Raw genomic sequence first — 14,082 nt, 5'->3', positions numbered from 1 at the left:
CAGGTTCGTATAGGTAAGAGACTGTAATACAAAAATGTTAAAAGGTTTCTCCTTTTGTTTCTATGCACTGTTTTATTATCCAAGTTTGATTTATTTATATAAAGAAAAGATTTTAAAAACTCTTTTTTCTTTTCATTTTAAACGGGTCAAGTCAATCTATAAGTAAGAATGTACCGGGTTGTCATGTTCTTGTGGATCTTCCTTTTGTGGGAACATAATGCTACAATGAGGGGTTGTGGGAAGGATTCAATCCCACCATCCAATGAGAGAAAATATTGGACTTAAACTTTTTTAATGATTGAATGGTTGCATTGAACCCTCTCATTGAACCCCCACTAAAATTCCCCTCACTGTGGCATCTCCCAGACGGTCAATATTTTGAGGATTTTGTTTGGGCTTCGGCCCTCCAAACTACCCACACGCAAAAAGCCTTGGAACGATTTAGGATCATGGAATGAAACAATAAATTTAATCGGCAATAAACATTACAAGCATTTTCTTTTCCGGCCTTATGTATAAATATAATAGACCTGAGCACTTGTAGAAGCCATACTACTATGATACAATTCCCAATCAAAAAATTACGAGAAGATGCTCCCAAAAACAAAGCTGAAGCGAAGTTGGCTTTGTTGGTCAAAGACCAATCACCATTTGTTCGCACAAGATGATTTTCCACAAGTGAGTCCTAAGATCTGCATTTGATTCAATTGCGGGACTTGTTGAGGGAAAACAGCATCGGCAAGATACCAGCAAAAATGGCAGGTTATCCATGCAAAAGTTTTCAAATGTTCTTGACGACTATGTTACATGACGGTCAAATTCCTGGACAGGGAAGAAGAATAAATGAGCAAGCCGAACCATAAAATAAGTAGATAGAAACTAAATAAACATGCTACATTGAAGAACTTCTGGTAAATGTCTCAAACAACCACAGGTTAGCAATTATTTCATTCACCATATAAAATCACCCATTTGATTATCCAATGTTGTTTACATATACATGGCCACACTAAAATAAATAAATAAATAAAAGAAAACAAGAAAAGGAAAGACTGATGCAAGCTGAAAGAACAATATTTCACACCAAGTTAATTCTTCTGTAAATCGTCTTCTCATAGCAACAAATAACTTTCCAATAAAATGACTAATTACATTCAAGTCAAAACTCCCCAATCAAGAGAAACTATACTAAAATGGAATATCTCCAAAATGTTTGGACAAAGATGCCCAGGGAGAAACAAAAAACGTATCCTATCCCAAGGTGCTTCCACTTCCTCCTTGGCATCAAAGATCTATTCATTTCCAACCAAACAGTCCATATAAGAGCTAAGGCCGCACACCCTCCATATAGTGACCACCTTGTGATTAGAATTACTTAACTGTGATCTCACTGTTGAATCTAGAGTAGATAAAAACTCATACATAGTACACTCAACAGTAAGATCACAATTACTTTTTTAAATGAAGACAGAGGGGTGGAGCCGGGACTTGCAAGATCAGTGCAATACTAGAGTCCACTCTTTGCTCATCAAGAAGCATGTATGCCTTAAGTTTACCAAATTTGACCACATAAAGTTATATTCTAGATTTTTCCATATCCAACAGACACAGGGGAGGGAGGGAAAACTTCCAACAATAAAACTATCCTCACAAAACACAAATGTCAACCACGATTGCTGTCCCAATGCCAGCGCGTGTATTTTATGCTAATTCAATCTATGACTACACAGAGATCTAGCACAATGATATGCCACAAAACATCATGCACAAACCTTTTACATAGGATTTGTCCGCACAAAGCTAATTTGAGACAGATAATTGCTCTCAGCAAAATCATGTAATGAACGGCGAGTTCGTGCCCCTTTAGGGTCAGATTTTCCAACCTCCTCCTTTAAAAATCTTCTGCACTCATCAGCATCCTGTAGCAACATAAGTAAGTATATAGCTCACAAGTTAAACACCACGAACTGAAACCATTGCTAGAGTTTACCTGTAAGAACTCCAGCATTTGCTCTTCAATTGTACCGCGCATTGCAAGAGTTTCCACATGTATTGGACGAGTAGCACCCATCCGATGAGCACGACTAACAACTTGTTCCTCCATGCTAAAGAAGTTTCAACCAACAGAACAAATTAATGTCATGTGGGAAACATTTTGACTATGGTATTTATAAACTATTAAAAGTAACTATGTAGTGAATGAAATAAATAGCTTTGATCTGTGAAATAGGCAGGTTAGAACAGAAAGTGAAAGTTCTTTTCCAAGTAGCAGAGTTGTTATTTATTTATTTTTTGTGAAATGGGCATGTGATATTTTTTTTAGAAAAAAAAAATAGAAACATGATATTAGGAATTTGAGAATGATAACCTTCTGTCCCATATTGGTTCCATTAAAAATACATGTGTTACAAAGCTCAGATCGAGACCCAGTGCAGCACTTCCATCCATCAAAAGAACTGTGCAACTAGCATCATGCTGGAACATCGCCAGTGACTTCATCTGAACCAATGAAAGTAAATTAGTTTTACACCAAAAAATAAGAATTTGAATTACCTAAGAGCATACAACAATAAACAAAATATATAATAGAAGAGGAAAAAACATGTACCTTGTTGCTAGAATGCATTGGACTATACATCCCAGCATATTTAATACCAGCAATGGTCAACTGAAAAAAAAAGAATGAAGTTGAAATCCCATTACTTGTACAAACACACATAACGACACAAATCCATAACAGGGTATGGTATACAATAGTCACCTGCTGTTCAATAACATGTATATGCTCAAGAAATTGAGAAAATACCAAAACTTTTTCCAAATTTGTTTCATGAGTCTTGGTGGTCCTTTTAAAGTCATGAACTTGCCTCAGTCCTTTTGAATTGCTCATCTCAGACAGACAAACTAAATTGTCAGTGCGCATGGCATTATTGTTGTCATCCAGAGGGCAATCAACATTGCTATTAGCTTCCTGCAGTGCTTTCAATTTCTGTACAACATAGGCGACTTTACTGCTAGATGTTGACTGCCAATCAGGATCCCAGTTATCCTGCATAAACCAAAAGGCAAACATCGGTAAAGTTGGTCCCAAAAAAACAAAAAGCAAAATGAAAATAGTTAACTTGTCTTGAGGGTCAAGCTTGCCTGTTTATATGAGGGTTGTAACTCAATAAGATCTTTGGGAACAGGCCACTTAGGATTGGGATTTTCTGGCCGAGTTAGTGCATCCGGAGTTTCCATCTCATATAAGTGACCACAGCCAGGATATGTACACCTTTCGCTGTCCAAACCAACACAATCAAGGCACAAAAAATGCCTACATGGTGTAATGACAGGTAACCGACACCATTCCTTGCATCTAATAAAATAAAATGCAATCAATAATCAGAAATCAAAATTTTCTGGCAAATCTATAATTTTGTGGCAGGAGTGACAACAACTAATATTACCTTATACAGTTGCCACCATAAAGGAGATTATATTTTATAAAAGCATACTCCTCAGACGTGGGATCTAAACCATCTTCAGCTAGAATATCCATAGTTTCTTGAATATCTTCACCAGCATCTGTTACTTTTATATGCCCAGCCACACAGCAAGATAGTCTGACATTTCCAATAGTTGTACTTCGAAATTTCCACTGTTTTGGATTCAAAAGACTCTCAACATGAGAAGGATCATTCCAGTCAGCCATTAATATATTGCGCCGCACTGTAACTACCAATTCGTTGTAACTTCTTGCATGCTCCTCTGTAAAATCAAGAAAAGTAACTTTCTTGATGCAGGGTGGAATAGTCTGCAAATCTACCTTTCTTGCACTAATCATGCACCTATGCAGTAAATGCAACAAACGAGATCGTCCTTCTTCCATCTTTGCTTCAAAAGGCCTAAGAATCCCAGCTTCCCATGACTTATGATTCTTCCCATAAGCTTCCTCATGAAGGAACTTGAGCAATGGTTGGAGATGCGACAGCTGACTGTTGGGTGTATTAGGAGTTGGAGTTCCAGTCAATATCCAACGGTTTGAAGCCATCAATGAAACTGCCATCTGCATTTTGTTTGTCAAGCTAAGACTTGAGCCAAGGGTATGCCCCTCATCTAACATGACTCTAAGCCAATGCACTTGCATCAATGCACTTTTCTTACGAGGGCCCCACTCTGCACTTAAACGATTGAATGTGGTTATGACAACATCGTAGTCCCAAGCTAGACTGTGTGCAGAAGGCTTCCTATGGTCATTCCAAACATAAACCCGTAGCTGACCAGGCCTTACATGCTTCTGGATTTGGGTTTTCCAATGATCAACTAAGTTGGTTGGAACAACAATTAGGGTTGCTCTTGAAAGATACAGCCTAACTGAATCCAATGGTGCACAAAGAGCGATTCTGAGAGCAGCAACGTCGAAACTCATATTGTGAAGATTTCGTGGGTAATACCACCTATTAACACCCTTTTCTACTCTTCTTTTGAGACCAAATGCTTGAAATATTTTTTGAAACCCATAGGCATCTTCACCAGGCGTTACACAGGTGCTTATGAAAGGACTTCGCAAACCAATTGTCTCCATTGCTGAGAGCTTGTCAGAAGGAAGTTTAGCCAACCAATTTAGGGATTTCTTTGTCATGGAGTTTATCAAGGCATAATGCTCTTTAAGTACACTAATGAAGAAAGAAACGTTTTGTTCCTCTCCTCCGGATGTCTCCTTTGTGTAAAATCCCAGTAAATATGTTATTGGCCGGCAATTATCCCAGGATTCTTCAGGAACACTACAACTCTGGTAGAAAGGATCAGCATTCATGCTACAAAACCATGCTGCACTAGCATCAGAACTACTACTTTCTGGAAGCTTCCGCCACTTGCAGCAAGCATCACACTGAACCCAGGTGTCGTTATAATCATAATTATCTCCATTAACCTTCCCAAGCCTCTTATGACTGTTTGAAAGTCCATGTGGCATACCAGCTCGCTTTTTCTGAGTGACATGTCCTGGACCATCAGAAACATGCTTCATTCTACTAGAGTTTTCCCCTGCTTTTCTTTTTCTGGATTTGCTAGATGCTACTTCAAATGTGGGAAAAAGATTTTTACTGATGCAACTCAAATTTCTGGTGCATCGAACTACACGCATTGCTGGATCAGAGTATGCACCTGCTGCTGTTTCTATTCCTTTACCAGAAGGTCCAGGACATGAATTATTGAATCCTGGAATTTGCTCATCAAGAAGTACCCTAGCTCTTTTAGATCGGTAGTATTTGGAATACCCAAGAATATTTTGAGCATTCTGACCCATGTCCCTCTTTTCCGAGAGCATGTTCCTATCAGTGGCATGAACCCCATTAAGCTCATAATAACCACATCTCTGGTCTCCATTATGCATACACCAGTTAACATGTACCCCATCTGGTGGATTTGACAGTGTTCCTTGTGTCTTCAGAATAAGGGAAAGAGCAGTTATAGTCTTGCCTAATCCAGGCTCATCACAGAACATTCCCCCGTGAAAATCATTGACAGTGGGAGCCACCCCAGTGATTATTTCCCCAGATATGGTGTTTATGTAGAAAGAAAATCCATCGTCAGTTGAGAAAGCCATGTACAACGGATGTGGCAAGACGTCAGCATTTCTCTCACGTTGTAGCATCCACTCAACTGCTGCTTGCTGATGAGGAAACAGTTTAAGTTTCATGCATGGCATGATTGAGACAGCCAGCAGTCTCAGATGGCGGCAGGTTGCAGATACCCTAACAAGGTCAATTGGGCTAAGCACAGCAAGAATGCCAAGTAAAATGTCATCAGATATCTCCGAAATACCAGATCTACAAGAGTCATCGGATGACTGTATTCTAGAAGAATTAGGTTTGCCTGTCGTTGCAACACTAGGTAAGCTCTGAAAAATTTCATGAAGCTCAAATAGCCTTTTCTTCGAAGAATCAGAGAAATTATGATGCAGCTTGCAACCAAAAACATGGCAATCTGAAAGATTCCATATGCTTCTATTTGTTCCTACAGTCTTTTCGAGATAATCTCCATTGATGAGCATTGCGCTTCTCTCTCCCCAATCAGAACTGCAAAGTGATGTTGTTGAACTTGTTAGGGTGAGAAGAATGATATAGAGGTTTTCAATTGTTGGGTAAAGGACCCTTCACTGAATCTGAATAAACCAACTGCAGTAAAACATATAAATAATAAAAGGAAAACAAATTGAAAACTGCAACAACCATTTTCTTAGTTAAGGCAAGTGAAATTGTGTCAAGGAGATACTGCAACAGACAAGAATAACTAGGATTCATAACAAGGCATAACAAGCACACATCATCTCTCTTCAGCTGGCCAATCAAAACCTAAATTGTACACATGCCAACCAGTGCTCTGTACCGGCATATTAATATTAGAAAAGACAAACGTAGACACAGGTGAATGGCAAGGGACATCCTATTTCTGGGGTGTAAACCAATGATTACCATCAACGATAACTTAAGTTGTTTAACCAACTCACACCAATGTGATACTGACACCTCACTGGTGAGAAACTTTCATTAATTTATGTTGTTTTCTTAAGTATACATATCTAATTTCATATATAAATATATGGTAATGTTTCTTGCCGGAATGTAAATGAGGAACTCTCATTAATCCATGTTGTTTTATCAAGTACAAATGTCTAATTCCATATATAAATATAAGGTAATGTTTCGTGCCGGAATGTAAATCAGGATGACTGTCTAAGTGTCTAAGTGAGGAGAGTCTAACATGTCAAAGTTTATTTCTCTCCTAACATTCAACATTTCCCAACTAGCTAATCAACATCTAATTGATATACACAGATATAGATATATAAACGCATATATATTAAGAAAAACAAAAGAGTGACGTCTTGCATGTCACCTCAAATGTCGGAACAGAGCACCGGCAACGGAGCCGGACCTCGGGAACTGCCAACCAGACAATAATGCAATTGGGAGATAGACATCAACCAGCAAAACAGCCCTGACTTCTCCATTGGCACCGGCCTCAACCCGAACCAATCGAGCATCGATCATCAAGCACTTGTTCATAACCAAAGAGTGAAGCTGGTGGACCACGCTTATGCTCCCATTCACCAGCCCTATACTCCTCTTCCGCATTCCTATCTTCTTCGAGACCTCCGGGGCCTTCCTCTTCTTCCCCAACTCCGAAGAAGAGGAAGCCTCGCATTGCTCCGAATCATTATTCGTCGAATCATCGGCGTTGGGGTTTTCGTCAATGGGAGATAGGACGACATCGTTTCGTGACGCGAAACTCACGCCGGTTTGGGAGAATTGGAAGCGGGTGCCGAAAGGTAAGATTTGGCGGAGATCAGGGTGGTCCGGGGAAGTAACAGTGAGAACGGCACAGAGGAAACCGCAGAGCTTGTGGTCGGAGAACGACACCGTATCCTCCTGCTCCTCCATGGAATTGACACAGGGATGGATTTACAGAGATTGAGAAGAATCTAAAAAAGAAAATTAGTGCATGCAATTGGTTAGGGTTGGGAGTGCGGGCGAAGGCACATTGGTTGATAAATCAGTGTGTTTGAATAACGAATATTGAATTGAATTGAACAGGGAAACTGTTGGGGTCTGCTTTTCGGGTAAGGGCTTGCTTTGTTGCCCCATTTGGTAGATTTGTAAAGGTAAGTCCAATTTAGGGAGGATTTGGGAACGCACTCTCTTCTTAATTAATTAATATCCGAAAGTTGTAGTTTGTCGGATTTTCCACTTTTAAGGCTATGTCTAAATTTTTGTCCAATTTTTGTAATGGAATAAGCATGTCTCTCTTGTGTGGAGTATTTTGAACCGAAATTTGGACTTCTCCTCGAATTTTGATGGATATTAAATTATATACAACAAATCACGATAATTAAAATCAAATGAACGAAAGTAAAAAATCTGATAAGGAAACTACATGAAGTAACATTTTTCTCATAAATTAATGTCTCCAGCATTATGGGCAATGAAAAAAAGGCCCGAAGTTTTAAATTTTATTGTTTTAGTAAAGCCTAAAAGGATGTCTAAGTCCAGAAAATTTGATTGGAGAGACCTACCATCATATTTGTTTTGAGGAATGTCGTTGTGTCTTTCGTCTTATTGAGAGATTCATGTCTTTTTTAGAGTCAATATTAAACATTATCGCAATTCTCTAAAAAAACATCCATTCAACTAAAAAAAAAAGGAAAAAAACATTCAAGATTATTTTTTATTTAATTATCCAACAAGAATCATGTCTTTTGTGTAAATATGTACTTTTCATATTTAATACACTTATTTTTTACAAAATTTTCAATAATATACACAAAATCTACATATTATAAACATAATTCTCATACTATATAGTGGCCGAACTTTTAAGTTGTAAAACACGTACGCGTTTTACTTGTATAGATGCGCAGCTATACCAAATTCATATCCATAAAGTATAAACTAATGCAACTATGTGCGGCTTGCCGAATAAAACACAGTCGGCTATATGCGGTTTTTTCCTAATTTTTTTAAAAGAAATAGTACATCCGAGTAGCTATACTCAGATTTTTAAATTTTTTAAAAAAAAAAAAAAAAAGAAATAGTACAATACTCTTATTGAACATGTACGTATGTATTTTTCATATTTAATACATGTATTTTTTATAAAATTTTCAATAATACACACAAAATTCATGTATTATACACATATTCTCACATATTATTGAATACAAATTATATATATATATATATATATATTTAAATAAATTATATTAAAATATATATATATTTAAATAAATTATATTAAAATATTATATAGGGCCGATATTGATGAATATAACACGTACATTTTACTTGTATAGCCGCCCGGCTATACCACATTCATATCTACAAAGTATAAACTAATGAAACAAGGAGGGTGCTTTTTTCTTTTTCTTTTTTTTAAATAGTATAGCCGGGCGGCTATACTCGGCTTTTTCCTAATTTTTTAAAAAGCCTGGCGGCTATACTTGGTTTTTTTGAATTGTTTAAAAAAGAAATAGTACAATACTCATATTGAACATGTGCATATGTATTTTTTAGAAAATTTTCAATAATACACACAAAATTCACGTATTATACTCATATTATTGAATACAAAATTACAAATAATAACATATTAAAAAAATTTAAAATATTATATAGTGGCAGAACTTTTAAGTTGTAATTTGCCAAAATTTTGCCGAATAAAACACGTACGTTTTATTCGTATAGCCATGCCGCTATACCAAATTAATATCTATAAAGTATAAACTAATGCAACTAGGAGGGTCCTTTTTTCTTTTTTTTCTATACTAAATAGTATAGCCGGCCGGCTACACTAGGTTTTTTCCTAATTTTTTTTAGAAAGAAATAGTATATCCGGTCGGCTATACTCGGTTTTTCTAATTTTTATTATTATAAAGAAATAGTAATGCAGTGCGGCTATACTCCGATTTCTCCTAATTTTTTAAAAATAAATAGTACAGCCGTCCGGCTATACTCGGTTTTTTTGAATTTTTTTATAAAATAAATAATACAATACTCGTATTGAACATGCACATACGTATTTTTTTTTTAAAATTCAATAATACACAAAACCTTCACGTGTTATACACATATTCTCAGATATTATTGAATACAAATAATATATATTAAAAAAATTTAAAAATTACGTTAAAATATTATATAGTGGCCGAATTTTTAAGTTGTAATTTGCCAAAATTTTATCGAATAAAACACGTACGTTTTATTCATATAGCTGAGTGGCTATACTAGGTTTTGACCTAATTTTCAAAAAAGAAATAGTACCGCCGAGTTGGTATATTCGGTTTTTTTTAATAAGAAATAGAATACACGGTTTGTTTCCTAATTTTTTTTTATAAATAGTATAGCCGCACGGCTATACTCAATTTTTTCCTAATTTTTAAAAAAGCAAATGTACAATACTCTTATTGAACATGTACGTACATATTTTTCATATTTAAAACACGTATTGTTTACAAAACTTTCAATAATACATACAAAAATCGCATATTATACGGATAATTCTCTTATTATATAGTGGCCGAACTTTTAAGTTATAATTTGCCAAAATTTTGCCGAATAAAACATGTACGCATTTTACTTGTATAGCCGCGCATCTATACCAAATTAATATCTATAAAGTATAAACTAATGCAACTATTTTCTTTTTTCTTTTTATTAAATACTACAGCCAGGCCGCTATACTCGATTTTTTCCCTAATTTTTGAAAAAGAAATAGTACAACCGCGCGGTTACATTCGGTTTTTTCAAAAAAAATTTAAAGAAATAGTATTGCCGCACGGCTATACTCGGTTTTTCCCCTAATTTTTTAAAAAAGGAAATAGTATATCCACCGCTATTCGAGGTTTTTTCCTAATTTTTTAAAAAGCATACGTACAATACCCTTAGTGGCCAAACTTTTAAGTTGTAATTTGCCAAAATCCTGCCGAATAAAACACGCACACATTTTACTTGTATAGCCGTGCGGCTATACAAAATTAATATCTATGAAGTATAAACTAATGCAACTAGGAGGGTCAATTTTTTTTTTAAAGAAAAAAATAGTATCGCCGCCCGGCTATACTCTGTTTTTTCCTTATTTTTCAAAAAAGAAATAGTGCAACCGGGCGACTATACATGGGTTTTTTGAATTTTTTTTAAAATAAATAGTACAATACTTGTATTGAACATGTATGCACGTATTTGTTTACAAAATTTTCAGTAATATACACAAAATTCACGTATTATACACATATTATTGAATACAAATAATATATATTAAAAAAATTTAAAATTTTATATTAAAATTTTATAAAGTGGCCAAACTTTTCAATTGTAATTTGCCAAAATTTTACTTAACAAAACACGTACATTTTATTTGTATAGCCGAACGGCTATACTCGGTTTTATCCTAATTTTTTAAAAAGCAAACGTACAAGACTCGTATTGAACATGCACGTACATATTTTTCATATTTAATAGACATATTGTTTACAAAATTTTCAATAATACATACAAAATTCACATATTATACGGATAATTCTCTTATTATATAGTGGCCGAGCTTTTAAGTTGTAATTTGCCAAAATTTTGCCGAATGAAATATCTACTTGTATAGCCACGCGGCTACCAAATTAATATCTATAAAGTATAAACTAATGCAACTAGGAGGGTCATTTTTTCTTTTTTTAGAAATAAATAGTATAGCTGACCGGCTATACTCTATTTTTTCCTAATTTTTTTTAAAAAGAAACAGTACCGCTGGGCGGCTATACTCGGGTTTTTTGAATTTTTTCAAAAAGAAATAGTACAATAATCGTATTGAACACATACGTACGTATTTTTTTATATAAAATTTTCAGTAATACACACAAAATTGACGTATTATACACTTATTCTCCCATATTATTGAATACAAATAATATATATTAAAATATTTAAATAAATTAATATAAAATCTTATAAGTGGCCGATCTTTTAAGTTGACGAATAAAACATGTACGTTTTACTCGTATAGCCGGTCGGCTTTACCAAATTAATGTCTATAAAGTATAAACTAATGCAACTAGGAGGGTGCTTTTTTTATTATTAATTAAATAGTATAGACGGGCGGCTATACGAGGTTTTTTCCTATTTTATTTTTTTTAGAAAGAAATAGTATAGACACATATTCTCACATATTATTGAATACAAATAATATATATTAAAAAGTTGTAAAAAATTATATTTAAATATTATAGAGTGGCTGAACTTTTAAGTTGTAATTTGCCAAAATTTTGCCGAATAAAACACGTACGTTTTATTCGTATGGCCGCTCAGCTATACCAAATTAATATCTATAAAGTATATATTAATTATTTTTTGTTTTATATTAAATAGTATAGCTGGCCGGCTATACTCGGTGTTTTCTAATTTTTTAAAAAGAAATAGTATAGCCGAGCGGCTATACGCAGTTTTTAAATTTTCTTCAAAAAGAAATAGTACTGCCGTGTGACTATACTCGGTTTTCTCCTAATTTTTTTAAAAGCAAATACTTGTATTGAACACGTAGGTATGTACTTTTCATATATAATACACCTATTTTTTATATAAAATTTTCAATAATACACACAAAATTTACGTTTTATACACATAATTCTCATATATTATAGTTGTAACATCCCACATCGACCAACGGAGAAGGGGTGATGTGCCTTATACACATATTTTTTACAAAATTTTCAATAATAAACAGAAAATTAACATAATTCTCATATTATATAGTGGCCGAACTTTAAAGTTGTAATTTGCCATAATTTGGACGAATAAAACATGTACGCATTCTACTTGTATAGCTGAACGACTATACCAAATTAATATCTATAAAATATAAACTAATGCAACTAGGAGGGTCCTTTTTTCTTTTTTCTTTTTATTATACTCGGTTTTTTCCTAATTTTTGAAAAAGAAATAGTACAGCCGCCCGGCTACATTCGGTTTTTTAATTTGTTTTTTAAGAAATAGTATAGCCGATCGGCTGAACTCGGTTGTTTAAATTTTTTTAAAAAGAAATAGTATAGCTGAACGGCTATACTCGTTTTTTTTTTCTAATTTTTTAAAAAGCAAACGTACAACACTCTTATTGAACATGTACACATGTATTTTTCATATTTAATACACGTATTTTTTTTTTACAAAAGTTTCAATAATACACACAAAATTCACATATTATACACATAATTTTCATATTATATAGTGGCCGAACTTTTAAGTTGTAATATTTTAATATATATTATTTTACCGAGTGTTTAAGATGTGTAGAGAAAACGGATGTATTATTGAAAAATAATTACTTATGTCGATAAATAAATAAATAAATACCGAACACGATTATAAAAATTCACATATTATACACATAATTCTCATATTATCTAGTGGCCAAACTTTTAAGTTGTAATATTTTAATATATATTATTTTACCGAGTGTTTAAGATGTGTAGAGAAAACGGATGTATTATTGAAAAATAATTACTTATGTCGATAAATAAATAAATAAATACCGAACACGATTATAGCCGTGCGGCTATACTATTTTAAAAACTAAACAAATTTTAAAAAAAAGTCAGCCGCCCGGCTATACTATATATATATATATATATATATATATATATATATATAAATCTTTAGCTGCGCGGCTATACTAGTTTAAATAATAAATAATAAAAAACCTGAGTATAGTCGTGCGGCGGTAATTTTTTATTTAAAAAAAAAACACAAGTGTAGCCGTACGACGATACTGTTTTAAAAAATAAATAATAAAAAAAACGAGTATGGCCGCACGGCTATATATTTTGTTTTTCTAAAAGGACCTTCCTAGTTGCATTAGTTTACAGATATTAATTTGCTAGTTTCAACATATATAAAGCATATATTGAAGATAGAGAAATTTCACAGTAAATCAATCTTAGAGTTCAATTTTTTCTTCTTTTTTTTTTTTTTTGGTGGGAATGTTTGTCTTTTATCTACCTCATTTTCTCGAGTGCTACTAAATTCATTAATAGTTAGTAAAACACTGAACGAGAAAAATATGAATAAAATACGTAAGTGTTTTATTCTTCAAAATTTTGGTAAATTTTAACTAAAAAGTTCGCCCACTATATAATATTTTAATATATATTATTTTACCGAGTGTTTAAGACGTGTACAGAAAACGGATGTATTATTGAAAATTAATTACTTATGTGTATAATACGAGTATTAAAGGTGAAAATGCTAAATTCTTTATATGGGTAATAACTCTAGAAAAGTTAAAAATCAAAAGGGGATAATAGAGACTCACGTAATGCCCTAATAGTAATGGATAATGCTCTAAACTACTATTATGTGAACATGAAAATCGGGGAAAATAAATTATCTAAAAAAAGAAAGAAAAAGGATTCCAGTATATATATAAAGCGTATAGCCGATCGGCTATACTATTTTATAAATAAATAAAATAAATAAATCAAAGCGTCTAGCCACGCGGCTATACTATATATAAAACTAAATAAATAAATAAAAGCGTATAGCCAAACGGCTATACTAT

At 33.7% G+C, this 14,082-nt stretch overlaps 1 protein-coding gene across 2 annotated transcripts; it reads right to left on the bottom strand.

The window, feature by feature from the left end:
* Positions 1-447: 447 nt before the first annotated feature.
* Positions 448-7,676, bottom strand: LOC110770360 (SNF2 domain-containing protein / helicase domain-containing protein / F-box family protein). Of its 2 annotated transcripts, XM_021974483.2 has the most exons (9): positions 6,883-7,672; positions 3,450-6,062; positions 3,145-3,358; positions 2,762-3,049; positions 2,609-2,668; positions 2,369-2,499; positions 1,991-2,105; positions 1,773-1,919; positions 448-822 (listed from the first exon to the last, which is right to left on the bottom strand). In XM_021974483.2, exons 1-8 carry the CDS (start codon positions 7,425-7,427, stop codon positions 1,776-1,778), a joined length of 4,110 nt encoding a protein of 1,369 aa, XP_021830175.2. In that variant the 5' UTR covers positions 7,428-7,672; the 3' UTR covers positions 448-822; positions 1,773-1,775. The 2 variants fall into 2 exon arrangements, 1 of the variants encoding a protein (XP_021830175.2); XR_015833819.1 differs by lacking the exons at positions 448-822; positions 1,773-1,919; positions 1,991-2,105 and having other exon boundaries at positions 2,420-2,499; positions 2,868-3,049; positions 6,883-7,676.
* Positions 7,677-14,082: the final 6,406 nt, after the last annotated feature.

Source organism: Prunus avium, chromosome 2 (assembly GCF_965620075.1).
Source record: "Prunus avium chromosome 2, drPruAviu1.hap1.1, whole genome shotgun sequence".
In the NCBI taxonomy this organism is placed as follows: Eukaryota; Viridiplantae; Streptophyta; class Magnoliopsida; order Rosales; family Rosaceae; genus Prunus; species Prunus avium.
Note: the sequence above shows the minus strand (reverse complement) of the source record. Positions and strands in the feature narration are given on the sequence as shown.

Coding starts and splice junctions, on each gene's coding strand:
- LOC110770360 (XM_021974483.2), bottom strand. CDS start 7,427: ATGGAGGAGCAGGAGGATACGGTGTCGTTCTCCGACCACAAGCTCTGC. Junction 3,050..3,144: donor TACAACCCTCATATAAACAG/GCAAGCTTGACC, acceptor TGGTTTATGCAG/GATAACTGGGATCCTGATTG. Junction 2,106..2,368: donor GAACCAATATGGGACAGAAG/GTTATCATTCTC, acceptor AAACTTCTTTAG/CATGGAGGAACAAGTTGTTA.